The 16185-nt window shown below is 35.4% G+C and overlaps 1 protein-coding gene across 2 annotated transcripts in view; it reads right to left on the bottom strand.

Moving 5' to 3' along the window:
- Nucleotides 1-13158: 13158 nt before the first annotated feature.
- Nucleotides 13159-16185, bottom strand: part of LOC148034096 (small G protein family protein / RhoGAP family protein) — a 47584-nt gene continuing 44557 nt past the window's right edge. For both annotated transcript variants that reach the window (XM_087682094.1, XM_087682095.1), the window contains exons 8-10: nucleotides 14093-14337; nucleotides 13857-14007; nucleotides 13159-13782 (exon numbers count right to left, since the gene is read on the bottom strand). In XM_087682094.1, the coding sequence (XP_087538220.1) occupies nucleotides 13640-13782; nucleotides 13857-14007; nucleotides 14093-14337 (539 nt within the window). In that variant the 3' untranslated portion in view covers nucleotides 13159-13639. The remainder of the gene's footprint in view (nucleotides 13783-13856; nucleotides 14008-14092; nucleotides 14338-16185) is intronic.

Below are 16185 nucleotides of genomic sequence, written 5' to 3'. Positions count from 1 at the left end.
AAACTCACCGTAACATCACATACGATCTATAAACAAATGATGTTTTTGGCAAATCACAAACTTGCACTGAGTGCAAAGACATGGGACACGCTGATTGAGATATGCCTCTCGATCTCCAATATCACGATCATCATCGTTGGTCTTTTTCGTTATAGTATAGGCAATAGATTATTTAAATGATCAGGTCACCCACCCTAAACCAAGTAGAAATTAGCAAATCCAATAGATTTTTGGTAAAAACTCTAGAATTTAATGATAGGCAAGCCTATATTTCTATTCATAGGCAAGTGGGTGTCTTTATTTTTTGTATTTTTGTATTTTGAATTGTAAGAAAATCAAAATCTCTAATCTAAGTCTAATTTCAACACATTTTTGATCTCATCAATCTCATTGGTATCACGATCATGTTGGTTGATAACTCCTTAGCTACACACTCCCTATCCTCGAAAGCTCATGCCTAAGTTGCCACTCCTTCACTTACATTCTCCAAAGTCGAAAGCAAGCGACTCTCTCTCTCTCTCTCTCTCTACACACACACACACACACACACACACACACACACACACACACACACACACACACACACACACACACACACACACACACACACACACACACACACACACACACACACACACACACACACACACACACACACACACACACACACACACACACACACACACACACACACACACACACACACACACACACACACACACACACACACACACACACACACACACACACACACACATATATATACATACATATATATATATATATATATATATATATATATATATATATATATCCTTTCCCCCCTCTCTTCCCCCTCCTCTTTTTCACAAGCACAATGCACAAATAAAACAAAGAAAGAAGAAAATAAATGGTTTCTCTCTCCCTCTCTCCTTTTCTTTACTTTCATAACCCTCTTTCTCTATCCATCTCTATCTCCTTTCCCCTCTCTCTTTCTCCTCCTCTCTATCTTAAGGGCAATGTATAAAGAAAAATGAAGAAGGAATAGAGTAAAAGACTTATATATAAGCTCAAAGAAGCACTCCTTTTTGTAGTCTTCTTCCTCATGGTCTTCCTCCTCCTTTTCTTCTCTTCTCCTTCATGATCGTCTCCTTCTTTGTGGGTCTCTCTCTCTCTCTCTCTCTCTCTCTCTCTCTCTCTCTCTCTCTCTCTCTCTCTCTCTCTCTCTCTCTCGTTGCATTTGTTCTTTCTCTCTCCCTCTTTTTCTCTTTCTTCACACTCATTCACCATGACTAAAAATGTCATGCTCTACATTTGGCGTTTTTTTTTCTCTCCAAGTGAGGCATCACTATTTCCATCGATATTAGTGTCAAAATGTGCATTGAAATGAGTGTTGGAATCAGCGTCTGAATCAATGTCACTATATGATCATACTAATGCATATAGCAACGGCCGTCTATTGTTGCTGTGGCCTCAATCCCTTGTAGTGTATCTATCTTTTATTATTTTCTATAACCACTTTTGACTTTTTAGCTCTTATTTATCATAAGTCTAGTCCTAATTTCCTTGGCACCACTAAGCAAAAACTTTCAACTTGTATTTTCCCATCCAAAGCTACTGGGTGTTTGGTTTTTAGCTACACATCATGCCATAATACTAGGCAACTCTATTCCCAAAATTTTTGCTCAATTAATAGCTCATTTTTTCCCATCGGTGACTTTGATCTACCCCACTCATTTTACCCCATTAGTGACTTTGACCTACCCAACTCATGATCGTTAACCTCCAAGACATGAAGGACTCAATGGGTACTCTCTAGCCTATTGCCCTCCATGGATCTGCCAACACAGGGGACGAAAGTAGATATATTGAGGAAAAAGATAATCTCAAAGACATCTAAGCCTGCTACGATAAATGATGAATGTAAATTCTTTTCTTTACACATACAGCTTAAGGATGTTTTTTATTTATCTTTTTTCTTCTTTTTTTATTTTTTTGGATTATCACTTTTTGTAAAATTATTAAATAACTTTAATGATATATGAGAAGCAACAATAATCATAATATTTAATGCCTTTTGCTTTTTATCCTTGCTCTAAGCTTTAATAGGAAATTATGCATGATAGTGGTGGTAGGCTTATTTTACTAAACAATGGCAAGGTTTAGGTCACTTAACCCAATGACAATGTATGGCACAAGGTCAAGATGATGCATGGGACTTAACATGTATGTACTCTATCTCTTCTTTAGCGACTACAATGATGCTAGTTTGTCGTAGTTGGTTAAAGTTAGTAGTTTTTGGCAGTAATGCTAGTAGTTTATGGCCCTCATCATGAATGAGCAATTAATCTTCAGCTAATTTGGTTAGTTAGTCTATTTAAATAAATTAGAAAAAATAATCATAATACTTAATATCTTTTGCTTTTTATCCTTGCTTTAAGCTTTGATAGGAAATTATGCATGATAGTGGCATGCTTATTTTGCCAAATGATGGCAAGCTTTAGGTCACTTAACCCAATGCCAATGTATGACTCAAGGTTAAGATGATGCATGGGACTTAACATGTATGTACTCTATCTCTTCTTCAGCTGCTACAATGATGCTATTTTATCATACTTGATTAAGGTTAGTAGTTTTTGGCTATGATGTTAGTAGTTTATGGCCCTCATCATGAATGATCAATTAATATTCATTAATTAAGTTTGATTGATAATAGTTAACTAATCAGTATGATTAGTTATATATTATAAATGATTGATTCATACAAATAAATTAGTAGTTTTCCTATAGTCTATACAATTATTAAATTATTCAAATCACTCATTTAATTTACATATTTTGGTTAATTAGTCCATTTATTTATTTAATAATGTTAATTAGTAAGAGTTAATTACTCTATTTACTTACCTCATTTTTATTTATTTAATTTTTTAGTCAAAATAATATGTCTAATCAATTAAATTTTTTTATCAATTACTTAAAGTATTCAACTTATTCAATTCATTTGAGTTGTTTACTATTTAACTAATAATTTTAATTTAAAAATATTTTAATTAACATGTTTAATTAGTCACTTAATTAGTTAAATGAGATATTAAAGTTGTTTTAGTAGTTTAGTTAGTCATTTAACTAGTCCATTTAATTTATTATTATTTTATTTATTTAAAATAATAAATTAATAAATATGATTAGCTAGTTGTAATTGCTTATTTATTAATTTCAATGTTACTTAGTTGTTAAATTATTATTTAGTTTTTTTACTTAATGATGTTAACTTCTTATTTATTTAATATATTTGATTAATTAATTTGTGACTAAATAATTGTTTTAATTAATTAGCTAATTATAATTTAATACATGTTTGTTTTGACATTAGACATTAAACATTAGTTGTAAATTAGTTATTGATTAAACTAGCAAATAGTATTTAGTTAAATAAGTTAACATAAGTGATTTTAACATTTGTGATTTAAAGTATTCAATTAGAATAATTAAATTTCAGCATTAATTCATAATTAGTAATGTGAGCAGTGAATGATGGGTAAGTAATTTAAATTTATTAATTATTTTATTTTTAATAATTATAGTGAGTTATTAGTTTGTAGTGATAGCAAATATTATTACAATTTTACTTTAATTATTTTAATTAATATATTTAAAATTTATGATTAAATCTAGTCATAGTAAATTTTATCATTAGTTTAGTTTAGTTGTAACAATCGTTAATTTGTATCTAGAATTAGTGTAGCTGCCTCATTTGATTTATTGTCATGATCATAAACTTGACTACAAAGCAAAGGTAACTACAATCTTCATAAGAATTGTCTTTTGCTAATGTTAAGATCTTCTTTCAAAACAACATTTCTTTAACCACAACCTACACTGAAAATATTTAATAGTAGAGAAAAGTAAAGAAAAGCACATATCTTCTTGAAATATTTCCCCATAATTATAAAACAATGAAGACACTTATGCAAACTCCTCAGCATGTTACTTATATATGATATATGTTCATGTCCTTTTTTGTATTATTTTTATGAAGTTTTAAGTTAAATCTAAAAAAATGTCAAATGCATTGCGTCTTAACTTTGGCCAAGTAACTTGCTTAGTTTATGTTCTATGTTTTACAATGTACTCTCTATCAAGAGAATGTCTCAAATTGTACAATAGGCTTTTGCCCAAATATTAGCTTCAAAAACTTGTGAGTATTGTGTATCCCATGTAGAATTTGAAATACGCATTCAATTTGCCTAGATATGGCTAAATGTAACTTCAATTTGATGAGTTTTGTTGGATTCAAGGTTGTAAGAATGCAAGTACACATCTTGGAGAAGAAGAAGCATGAGAGAGCACAATGTGAAGTGCATTGAGAGGTATCAATAAAGAAAATTTACATGACTAAGTTTTCCCTAAAAGTGAATAGGCATACAAGGATGGGGGGAAAAACATTCTGAAAAGGTAAAAATTTTCATTGGTGGTTGTACTATGTTCGCACATATCAATATCAAAATATAGTGGTTGTACTATGTTCGCACATATCAATATCAAAATATAGTAACAAATCACCCCTTGCGAGTGATATAGTGAATAAGAGCTAGCTCTCATGCATGTGAATCATCACTTCCTACTTGGAAAAAAATATAGCGAAGTGTCATGCCTAGTGGACTAAATCAATCCACTAAGGAGAGCAAGCCCAAAGCTTTCCAAAAAGCTTCGAACTTCTCACGAGACAAAGCCTTTGTGAAAAGATCTACATGGTTTTCCTGTATTGGCAAATAGACCAAGCTAATCTCCCTTATAGACAGTCTCTCCTTGTTGACACTAATGATGCATCTTAATGTGCTCAGTATGTGCATGGAACTCTAGATTCCGTGCAACTGCCAATGCACTTTGATTGTCCGTGAAGATGGTGGTGGCAAATAACTATCCAATACACAAATAAGCCAGGAGGCATTTGAGCCAAACACACTCAACCGTAGTTTTGAAAGCTTCCATGTACTCAGCCTCACAACTAGAAGTGGCTATAGTGGGCTACTTCTTACTCAACTACAATGTGCATGAGCTACCACGCATGTAGCAAAACCACTCGTGGACACATAAGTAACATAGAACCATCCTAGTCTTGATTTTGAAAAGCATGTTAATGTAGCAATAACAATGCCTCCTTGGGATAAAACAACCAAGTTTAGAGTGCCACCCAAGTAGCAAAAGATCCACTTCACTACTTGCCAATGTTTTGTGCCTAGGCTATGCATAAACTTGCTCATCTACAAGACTACAAACTAATAGCCAGGCCTTGTAATGCATTATAAATCAAACATCCAACATGCAACAAATAGAGTAAGACATCAAAACTATCTCTAGCATCATGAACATTTAACTTCAAAACTATCTCCATAGGAATAGGCATAGGCTTGTAGTATTCCAGACCAATTTTATAAAACAATACCTTAACATAATTTATTTGACACAACACAATACCTCCATCACACTACTTAAACCAAATGCCCAAATCATGATACAGTAGGCTCAAATCTGGCATGTTAAATGTTGAATTTAACTCACCCTTAAATTCAGCAATATGTATCTCATTAGAACCAGTGAGTAGCATGTCATCACCATAAACCACAATGATTAGAGGCACATTACCCTCATGTTTAATATATAATGTGCTCTCAATGGGACTATTTTGAAGACCATGTGCAATCAAGTATGTATATATCTTATCATACAAAGCCCAAGGTGCTTACTTCAAATCATTTAAAGCCTTTTTCATTCTGCACACTTTGTTTTCTTGCCCATTTTGCACAAAACCATGAGACTGAAGAACCCTTTTGCATAAAACCACGAGGCTAAAAAATATACACTTCCTCATGTAAATCACCATTTAGAAATGCACTTTTAATGTCTAATTGATGCACATTCCAAATATTATGAGTGGCCAATGTGCCAATGCTATGAATAGTTATCATATGGCAAGTGGGAGCAAAGGTCTCATTAAAAGCAATATCCTTTTGCTAAGCATAACCTTTTGCCACAAGTCTAGCTTTGTAGTGATCAACACTACCATCCGACTTGCACTTTTAACTTGTAAACCAACTCAGTATCAATGGCCTTCTTACCAGAAGGCAAATCATATAAGAACCAAGTACAATTTTTGATAATAACATCATACTCACATTACATATCATTCACTCCAATTTGTTGAATTTTTTGCCTCTTCAAAAGTTGCAAGCTCATCCTCATCACACAAACTAAAAATAGCCAATGCATAATAATCTTGTGTATAAGAGGCACTATGACAACCTAAATGAGTATGACTAGCCCCAACGATGTATCCAACTTGCTATCACACAATGTTTGCACTATCCATTTTGGCATAGTCCTACACTTCTCAATCTCTACTCTCTCATCAAGAAGTGCATCATTTACATTTGCATCATCTCTACTCTCTCATCCAACTTGTTATCACACAATGTTTGCACTATCCATTTTGGCATAGTCCTAGACTTCTCAATCTCTACTCTCTCATCAAGAAGTGCATCATTTACATTTGCCGTAGAAATATGTTTATCTACATTATCATGAGAAATCTTTGTAGGCTGAAAAATTACCTCATTTGATACTACATGTGATTATGCGCGAGTTAAAAAAGGAAACAAAGTGTAATGGATAACCTGTAAGCATGCATTTGTCTCTTTTGTACATGAAAGTAAAGGCTAAATAACATCTTCCACAAAGGCAACATCACGATTGACCAAGATACACTTAATTTATGGATGGTATAACTTGTAACATTTGTTTCATTATTGTACCCAATAAAAATATGTTTTACAGCCTTGTCATCCAACTTCTTGTGTTGTTGCACTAGAACCAAAAACATGCAAGTAACCCACATATGGTTTTTTACCACACCAAGATTTATATACATAGTGATAGATTGCAAAGCCTTAGTGGGACACCTATTAAGTACATACACTACACATAAAACAACTTCAATGTAGAAACCATGTGGCAAAGCTTGACTCTTTCATGCATGGTGTCATCTCCCATAAGTGAATTTTTTTCCCGCTCAACTAAAACATTTTGATGTGGTGTATATTGCGCTATACATTAGTGTTTTATTCCACATTTAGCCAAATATGCATTAAATTCATTAGATATATACTCCCCTCCCTCTCCCTGAAGACTTCAAACTGAGCTTTTAAACCATATACCCATGCATACTTGGGATACTAATGAATGAAAGTCCATGAAGTAGAAGTAGTTGCTAAAAGATTATGTTTGCATTGGACCACAAACATCATTGTGTACCAACTACATTTGCGAACAACTCTCATTGAACCATTTTTTGAAATAAAGCACACTACATTTTACCCAATATGCAACCTTCAAAAATGTGTTTTCTAAGTGCTTCAAGAGTAGGCAATGAAGACACTATATCACATTTCTGCAAGCGCAACAAACTAGCAAGATTCAAATGACCAAAAAGTGCATGCCAAAGTTTTGCATTTGAAACTACTTGTGAATCTCCAGCACTACATGCCATGTCTTCAATGCATTTCTTATAGTTATCAACCATATCCAACCTATGACATAGTGAACCTAATATAATAATTGTACCACCACAAAGGAGATCACAAACTATACATTTGTCATCGACAAACTTCATAATTAAGCTATTCTTGGTAAGTGTAAAAATTGACAACAAATTCTTTTTAATCTCTAGTACATACAAAGCATCCATAAGTAATACTACCATTAGCAAAAGTAGGGAAAATTTTTCCAACTCCTTTGATGAAATAGGAGGAGTTATTGGCATATGTCACAATATTGCCCTTAGGGATAGACTTTAGGCAGGCGACTAAACTATGTAGAGAAGTAATATGCTTCATGGCACCACTTTCAAATTACCATACATGTGAATCCCCAATAGACAATCAAGAATCATGTAAAGGACCATAACTTCATTGTGCACTAAATTGCCATTCTATATCATGCACAACATTTGCATGTTCTAACTTGGAAGGTGAGGCATCTACACCAAACATATAGACGATTTCTTCTTAGCCTCTTTCATAGCCAATTTAGGATAGTTTTTTATTACATTATATTTTATCTTATAATACCTGCAAAACATCTAACTCTCTTTTTTCTTCTCATCCTTATCAACCTCCTTTGTTTGGGTAGCACTTGCAGATTTCAACTTACTAGCAGAAAAGGAAACTTTTTCTTTACCTTTCTAACTAGTCCACAAAGGCATAGTTTGCAATACATTTAGTGGACTTGTTTTGTCTAGATTATTCTTCTTACAACAAAATAGAAACCAAATCATCAAATAACAAAGCATTCGGGTTGCCTTTCATCATCAAACAAAGAGTAGATGCAAAACTCTAATAAGAATAGGGAAGACAATCAAGAATGATTTGTACATGTGAACTATCTAGCAAAATCTCATCTATATCAATCAATTGCTCCTTACAATACTTGATTTTGTGAAGGAACTTTCCATGGAGTCACCTTCATCCGTATGTTCACTTTTTAAATGCTTATCGAGGTAAGCCATACGAGCCTCATTTCTTTCTTGATAAAAATGTGCAATAGTATCCCAAGCATCCTCAGTTGTCTTATATAATCGAATATGTGGGATCATGGTACTTTTCATATACAATGTGATCAAAGCATGAGCCTCTGCATCTCTACCATCCCAATGAATCTACTTAGGAATAGGTGGTAGTAGCACTCTAGTGTTAGCTTGCGCAAAACTTAAACCTGCAGCATCCTCAACATCACATGTTTATGTTGCTTTTGTTATACTTTCAGCTTCTCAAACACAATTAGGACATCTTTCCATTCCATGTACAATGTTTCGAAGCCCCTCCGCAACCAATACATGATGCATCATATAAGCCCATAGTAGATAGTTGGTTCCATCCAACTTGTCCTCAACAACCAAACCAACATACGAAACACCTCATGTTTCTAGCTATGGCCATTATCTCTACTTGATGCAAATGCTTGTATAGAGCAAAATATACACAAAAACAACCTACAATTGTAAGGGCTCTTATCTAAAAAAATGATTGATGTTGAAAATTCTATACAAAAGGACAAAGTAGCATGTGTAGTACTTGTAATAGTGTAAATAAAGGACAAAATGAACCCGAATTAAAAATCTAACGATGCCAAGCCCTTACGGGCTTACCTGCAATGTTTGTTGATCTATGGAACAGTTGTCAAATATCATCCCAATCTAAGGAGATCAAGCAAAGAATGTTGAGGACTTTGCCAAAGAAGTCGAAGCCCGCTCTAACACCAATTGTTAGATTAGGATTGCAAGAATGTCATATATAGCTTGGAGAAAAGGAAGCTTGAGAAAGCACAACTCAAGTATATTAATATCAATAGAGAATATTTATAAGACAAAGTATGCCCTAAAATTGAGTTAGCATATATACAAGGCCGTGGGGAAAAAACATCCTAAAGCTAGAAAAAATACCCCTATAGTCCCAAGTATGTTCACGCACATCACTCCCAAAATACACTAATAAGTTTAATATGAACTTAAATGGTTATTAAGTTTAGTATTGTAGTAAAGCATGTAATATTTATTTTTGAGCATAGAAACATCAACTAAACTATGTGAAAACATTCTAAAGCAAGTAGTTTTTTCAAATATAAGATCAAGATTCAAAACCATATTTGATCATAGAATTATATGGGTATCATGAATAAATACATATTATTATACTAACAAAAAACACAAAAATGATAACTCTATGCAAATCACATGGCCTCATTGTCTTTTAGGAAAACTATGGCTTCTAAAAAACATCACTAAAAGCATGCACTATAGGTTGGTATGATATTTATAACTTGGAATCATGTTAGGAAACCAAATATGCAAGCATCATTGGCACACTAACAATATGCATGACTTCAATGGTAATCACAATGCAGCATCAAACCACCATCTCACAAAAGAGTACTAGATGTATAGAACAAATGGAAGTTTCAATGGCTCTCTCAAGCACCATCCTTGTTCTTGCATGCTAACAATGCAAGATGGACATCATAATAAGGAGATATTGATCATAGTGTGCGAGTAAAGACTAGAACAACCATGTGGTTGCCTTGTTAAACAAGGGCGATCATAAATGGAATTTTGGAACAATTATTGATTCTTGACAATCCTTTGGTGTCTTGGAATGAAGCAACATCCACTCAACCATCTACCAAAATTAACGTGATGAGATGTAGAATTATTTGTATTCACTTTCAATATGCTGCTTAATCTAGTAATGAAAAAATCGATAATAATAGCAGAACATTCGCATCCAAAGGCATGCCTTAATGTACTCAACAAGCAATCAATTGAAAGGATTCTGAAAATCCACTATGAAAAAGTCCTTGTTCAACAAAATGCTAGAAACAAACAATACAATAGCTTATAGTTTTCTGAATAACATAGTTGAGGCCAACTAATGCCATGCATTCCAAAGAGTCGACCAACAAGAGTTCATATGCATTGTGTTGTGGAACAACAACCAGCCTCTAGAATGAATAGTAATGTTTAGAACAAATTGTGTACCTACAACATGCTCATCCTACTTAGATATCACCTTGGCTCTTTCCATTTGGTCCCATTCCCCTTCCTATTTGCTTGTGGTGCATACAAAGGTAACATGCATCTTAGTGAGCACATCAAGATCTCCACATCAACTCTATTCTTCGTCTAGACCATGAATAGGCCTTACAGCCTATTTCTATACCACCTAAGACAAGTTTGCTTGATTGCAAATAACAACCGCAAGCAAGGGAACAAGAAGATCTTGAACAAGGAGGTCCTCGAGCACATACTTTGCTACAACATTCACCCATCAATGCGAAGCTCCCCTTCATGGCATTGTTGTAACTTGAAGGACCTTATCACAATGGTAGATGTGTGGGGCATGCCTCACTTCTTCCTTGTGTTCATTATAGATGAGATGACAAGTAAATGATGGCTCGAGATCAACACAATGCAATCCCTAACAAAATAGTTCAATCCAAATTTCTTGTGGAAAGATTACCTCATCGAGTGTGCCATCCTCTTTCACATCAAGTTCCACCTTTTCTTATTCTTACAAAAGGCCTTTGTGTCAATCATGCCCAAGAACACATCATCAAATATGAGATTCAACATAGGGGCTCACTACATGCACATGTCATCATCTGGTTGCACAACACACACATCAATAATATTACAAACAAGATCTATGCATACATTTGATCCAATGATGAGTAATGCAGCTTAACACACAAATTAAGAGGCATCATCTTGGAAAAACACTTCATAGTTACTGTTCTATATGCTATGTGACCGATAGTAATAGCGTAGCAAAATGCAAGTAAGAATTTCCATTTGCCCTATGCCACAATCCAAAACCAACTATAGATGTTGAAACCCACTAATACATCTACTACGGTCCTAGAGATGAACACCAAAATGATGTGTCGTATCGTCCAAGTTTGTTACACTTGTGGGGAGCCCACACGAACATTCAATGAGTAACAAGCTCATCCATCTAATTCTTCCTATAGAAGTACACAATGAAGGCTGAGTCGACAAGAAAAATCAAACGTTTAGACAAAAGACACCAAGAGACTAGGTCTACAAGACTTGGACTTGAACAAGCAAAAACTAATCTTTGCCACAACAATCTCAAAGCCATTATCACCTTCTGAAGCATCATTGAACTGCATACAAATTCCAATAGTGACAAGAAGCCAAACTATCAAATATATGGACACATCCTCTACAAAGATACGCCAAGGAAAGCTGACAAGGATAGGAAATATCACCATGCATACAATGGACTTGTATTGTGCCCAACCACCAAACTTACGACCATTGCATCTTACAAAATCACATTGCCTACCTAACTACATGTGTCTCACTAGTTTAATAAAATCATCCCTCTCCCAAACGATAATCAACTCTTTTTCATTCCAACAATTACCAACACAATAACCATCCAACTTGGTTGGCAACATTATTGTGCATGTTGATGAATCATTTTCAAAGAGTGAGATTAGGGACCTTTATGTTGGGGTAGATAAGTATAAATTAGTAGTTTCTAGACACTAGTACTTTTGGTGCAACAAGATTATTCTCTCACAAATTTCTTTAACATGACTCAAAAGAAAAAGAAATGTCAATATGTGGTTGGACATGTTGCTTCAAAAGCTCAATGGTCCTATTTTGGATGTTCAAGGATGTAAAATAAATCTATGCATTCATTAATACACTACATTTTGGATGTGAGAGAATTGAGTATGAAGGATGCAAGGGCCATGCTCTTCCAGCAATTCTGATTGGAATGCAACATATGTAAACTTGATGAGATTATGAAAAATCCTACTTGTTCTTCCAACATATTTTGGATGCAAGGGAATGAGTATGAAGGATATAGGGGACATCTCCAAAAATTTTGATCAGCATACAATATATCTAAAATTGATGAGATTATACAAATACTTATTGTTCTTTCTACATCATCAGTAGCATGTGAACAAGGATTTTCAAAGCAAACGTGATTAAAAGTTATCATTGTCAATTATCAAAGGTTTCAATTGTTGATTCTTATTGTCCAGTGTCCTTCATGAAAAAGAAGAAACGCATAATCAACAATGATAGGATAGATTTGAGTGAAGTGTTCTCAACCCAAACTGATGTTATTCACCCCAATACTAAGCTACCATCTCTCAATGTAAGCTAGCAAGAATCCTCCAAACTTTACCAGTGACAACATAGGTCAAATGAAATAGAATGTGCTTTACTGACAGAAAAAACGTGCTACAGGCTTGAGCCTAAATAAAGAAATTGAGAGTTCGTGGTCAGTGCGACTCCAACCCTTTATTAAAGGAGACTCCATTTGCAGTCTCCCCAACTTTTTGATCCTAAACAATGTGGCTCATTGCCTTTCCACAGTTTAGGGTTTGATGTGGTGGAACTGAGGCCTTTGAAGAAGAAGAAAGAGGAAGGAAGAGAAGAAGAGAAGAATAGAGAGGAAGGAAGAGAAGAAGAGAAGAATAGAGAGGAAGGAAGAGAATAAGAGAAGAATAGAGAGGAGGAGATTGAGAAGAAAAAGAAGCAACCATCTTTTGTAACAGTTCACTCTAGAATCTACCCATATAAATGTTAAAGTGTAAAATATATTATGTCTAAATCTCGAGAAGACAAAAGAGAACTTTCTCAGTAGAGTTCGATGATCACAACTTTTTTAAAAATACTGGCTCCATAGACAACTCCCATAGGTGAGTCTATGCTGTTTTGACCATCACATGATAAAGACGCTTAAGCTATCACCAACAAGCAGCAAAAGGATGTTTCAGCCTTGGCAGTCAGTGTCGAGCCTTTTAGGGCAACTACTTGAAAGTCTTTATAATAAAAGAATCGATGAATACGTCAAAATGCTCCAGTTTCCCCTCACACAAGGCCCAGCTCAAGGTGGCATTGAACTTAACTATACACTCTCAAATAAAAGGAGTTTCAGAACTGTGACCACATGGTATGTTACAAATATCAAAGCCGTGTTTGAGGCCAAGATCTTTCTTTTTGCTTTTGGGAAATTAAGCAACACCTGAAGTATAGGATCTTTTGTAATGAATAAAAGGCTCACCCCTCCGACTCATGCCAAAAAGCCTCCATAGAATCATCAAAGATAACCTTTTGCTGCTCTATAAGACATTGCACAGCCTCCACAATTGCAAAATCTGCGATTGCTGGCTCATCGTCCAAAGGTATCACGCTGTCCACACCTGCACTCACAATTTACACTTGTAAGATTTGTTGTTCTAATCAATTAAACTGCTGTATACAAAGTGGAGCTTACCACCAATGTCACCATCAGAGTCTCTGTCCATTGGTAAATTAAAAGCACCAGATGATCTGTAACTTGTGGATCTTTGTGAAAGCTGGCTGGCTGAAGTTTGTTTCCACAAAAGATACGGAGCAAGTTCAAATGCCAAGCTATAACCATCCATCTGTCACATAAATTGGGACAATAATAGTTAGGACATAAATGAAGAAGGCATTCAATTCACAGACAAAGCCATCGAACATCCTTACCTTATTTAACACAGACTTTTGACTAATTCGCAGCAGGAGGGATGCTAAGCACTCCAGTGTGGAATAATTTGCATAAGGAATAGTCCGTATCAAATCTGCCAGTTGCCTAACATTCCCTCGTGCTCCTTTGATCCCATCATATAGAGAAAATGTAAGCAGAGGTTCAGGAAGCATGCGAAGGTAAGTCTTCAATAGCACTGCTACATCTATGGGGTTTGTGCCTTCAGGAATAATTGCATTCCAATCTGAAAATAAATGCAACAAAAGGCAACTTATTCCAAAATAAAACCTCAACCGCTGTAAAACTATGAAGCTTCAGAAGAGTATAACAAAAGAGTTTAAGCATTTTCTTTGTTGTCCTATCACTGATTAAGCTATATAAAGGACATGTATGGTTTCTACAAACAGAATACAGATACTGTGAGACACACTAAGGAAGTTTCCAACTTGCCAAGACAAGATATTGGAAAAGTAAACTGAAATATACAGCTTCTAATGAATCTGAAACATTTGTGAACAGACATCTTGATGCAGGCAACAATGTACATAATGGATAGACCAACTACCACATTTATACTCATAAATTAAGAGTCTACTCTGGATGTTATCCTCTTCTGTAGCACCACAATACTGTCCACACTAGGTAGGACAATTTTTAAGCAAAAGCTACTGTTTACATTGTGTTGGGGCTGGATGCCCAGGCAACTGCAAAAGTTTTAAAGCTTTTTAAAGCTGTAAGAGTAAATAGTGTTAATATGGCGCCAATCTCTTATCCTCAGGCTACTCAGAGGGTTAGCGTACATTTGTCTAGTGAGCCTCTCTACACCACCGTTGGATCAACTGTGAAGACATCACCTCTGCACAGTAGGCACTTTTGGACATATCTCCAAGTGTACTCCACTCCCCTTCCCTACCCACCCTAGCCCACACTCAGCACTCACGGTTAGTTGCAACAGCCAAGAATGTCTTTAGTGATAAGACTCGTTTTGACATATCAAATTTCATGACTCCATCAAACCTCATGTAACAAGTGCTTGAGCCCCATGGTACCCAAGAACTAGCCATTGGTCTAGAGCTTATGCTCAAACCTTGACTTGCCCACCCTGATCTAGTCTATCAATAGAAGGCTCAAAATGTTATGGCTAAGGTCAATTGCCTGAATTTCATTCCCAATTATAGCACTTCCCCCTTCTATCTGATAATGGGAGTCATCTCATTGATTGCTATGTGATTAAATATTGAATCCAGCATATGTGAAAGTAAAGTTGGCTATCTATCAGTGTCTGATCACCAAGTTGACCACACCACTGGTTTGCCCAAGCCAAATGATGATCAGGTCACTATGTTTTTAAACAAGCTGCCCCCCATTTACTTCAATTTCATGCAGCAAATCAGTAAGGTGCAAGTAGCAAAGCCAATAGTAAAACAAATGTCAAGTAACACAATAACGTACTAAGATGATATTGCAATCTAAAGCTGCAAGCTTTATCTGTCAAGACTCAAGCCTCATGGGCTTGCTGAGCTCCTCCAAGTTATCTATGATAGCATGCTCATCTCCCATCTCATTCGTGGCCTCCTCGTCTGCCTCCTCAAATCCCTCCCCATACTCTCTGAAATGCCTCTCAGTTGCCCCTCTTCTAGCTCCATCTCCCACTAAGTGAAGGGATCAGTCTTCACATTCACACTACATCTTTTGCATCAAACTCTCAACATCATATGCAACTTCAGCTCCTCCGATGACATCAATATCCCTGGTTTGAGAGAGGCTACTTTCCCCACACATTACATTCAGGTTTCACTTTGTCTTCCTTAGCTTGGACATCAACATCCCTTTCTTTCTGTACCCGTGCATTCATTCTCCATTTTAAAAGGGCAATTGGGCAATTCAACAACTCCCTTGCAAGGAAATTTTCGAAACAAAATCCTGTTGCATAATCATGCCTCAATATGCATTCCTTTTGCATAGCATTGCGTTTTCTGACCTGGGCACTTGAACAGATGAAAAACTATGATTGCAGGCATCTTTCCAAGCAAAAACCCATGCATTTATACTGCATGCTCCCTTTACCTCATCAAGTAGAGCACCATAATCT

Source organism: Lygodium microphyllum, chromosome 7 (genome assembly GCF_053477565.2).
Source record: "Lygodium microphyllum isolate KBCC chromosome 7, Lygodium_microphyllum_v1.1.10, whole genome shotgun sequence".
NCBI lineage: Eukaryota > Viridiplantae > Streptophyta > Polypodiopsida > Schizaeales > Lygodiaceae > Lygodium > Lygodium microphyllum.
This window is presented reverse-complemented; position numbering and strand designations above follow the sequence as displayed.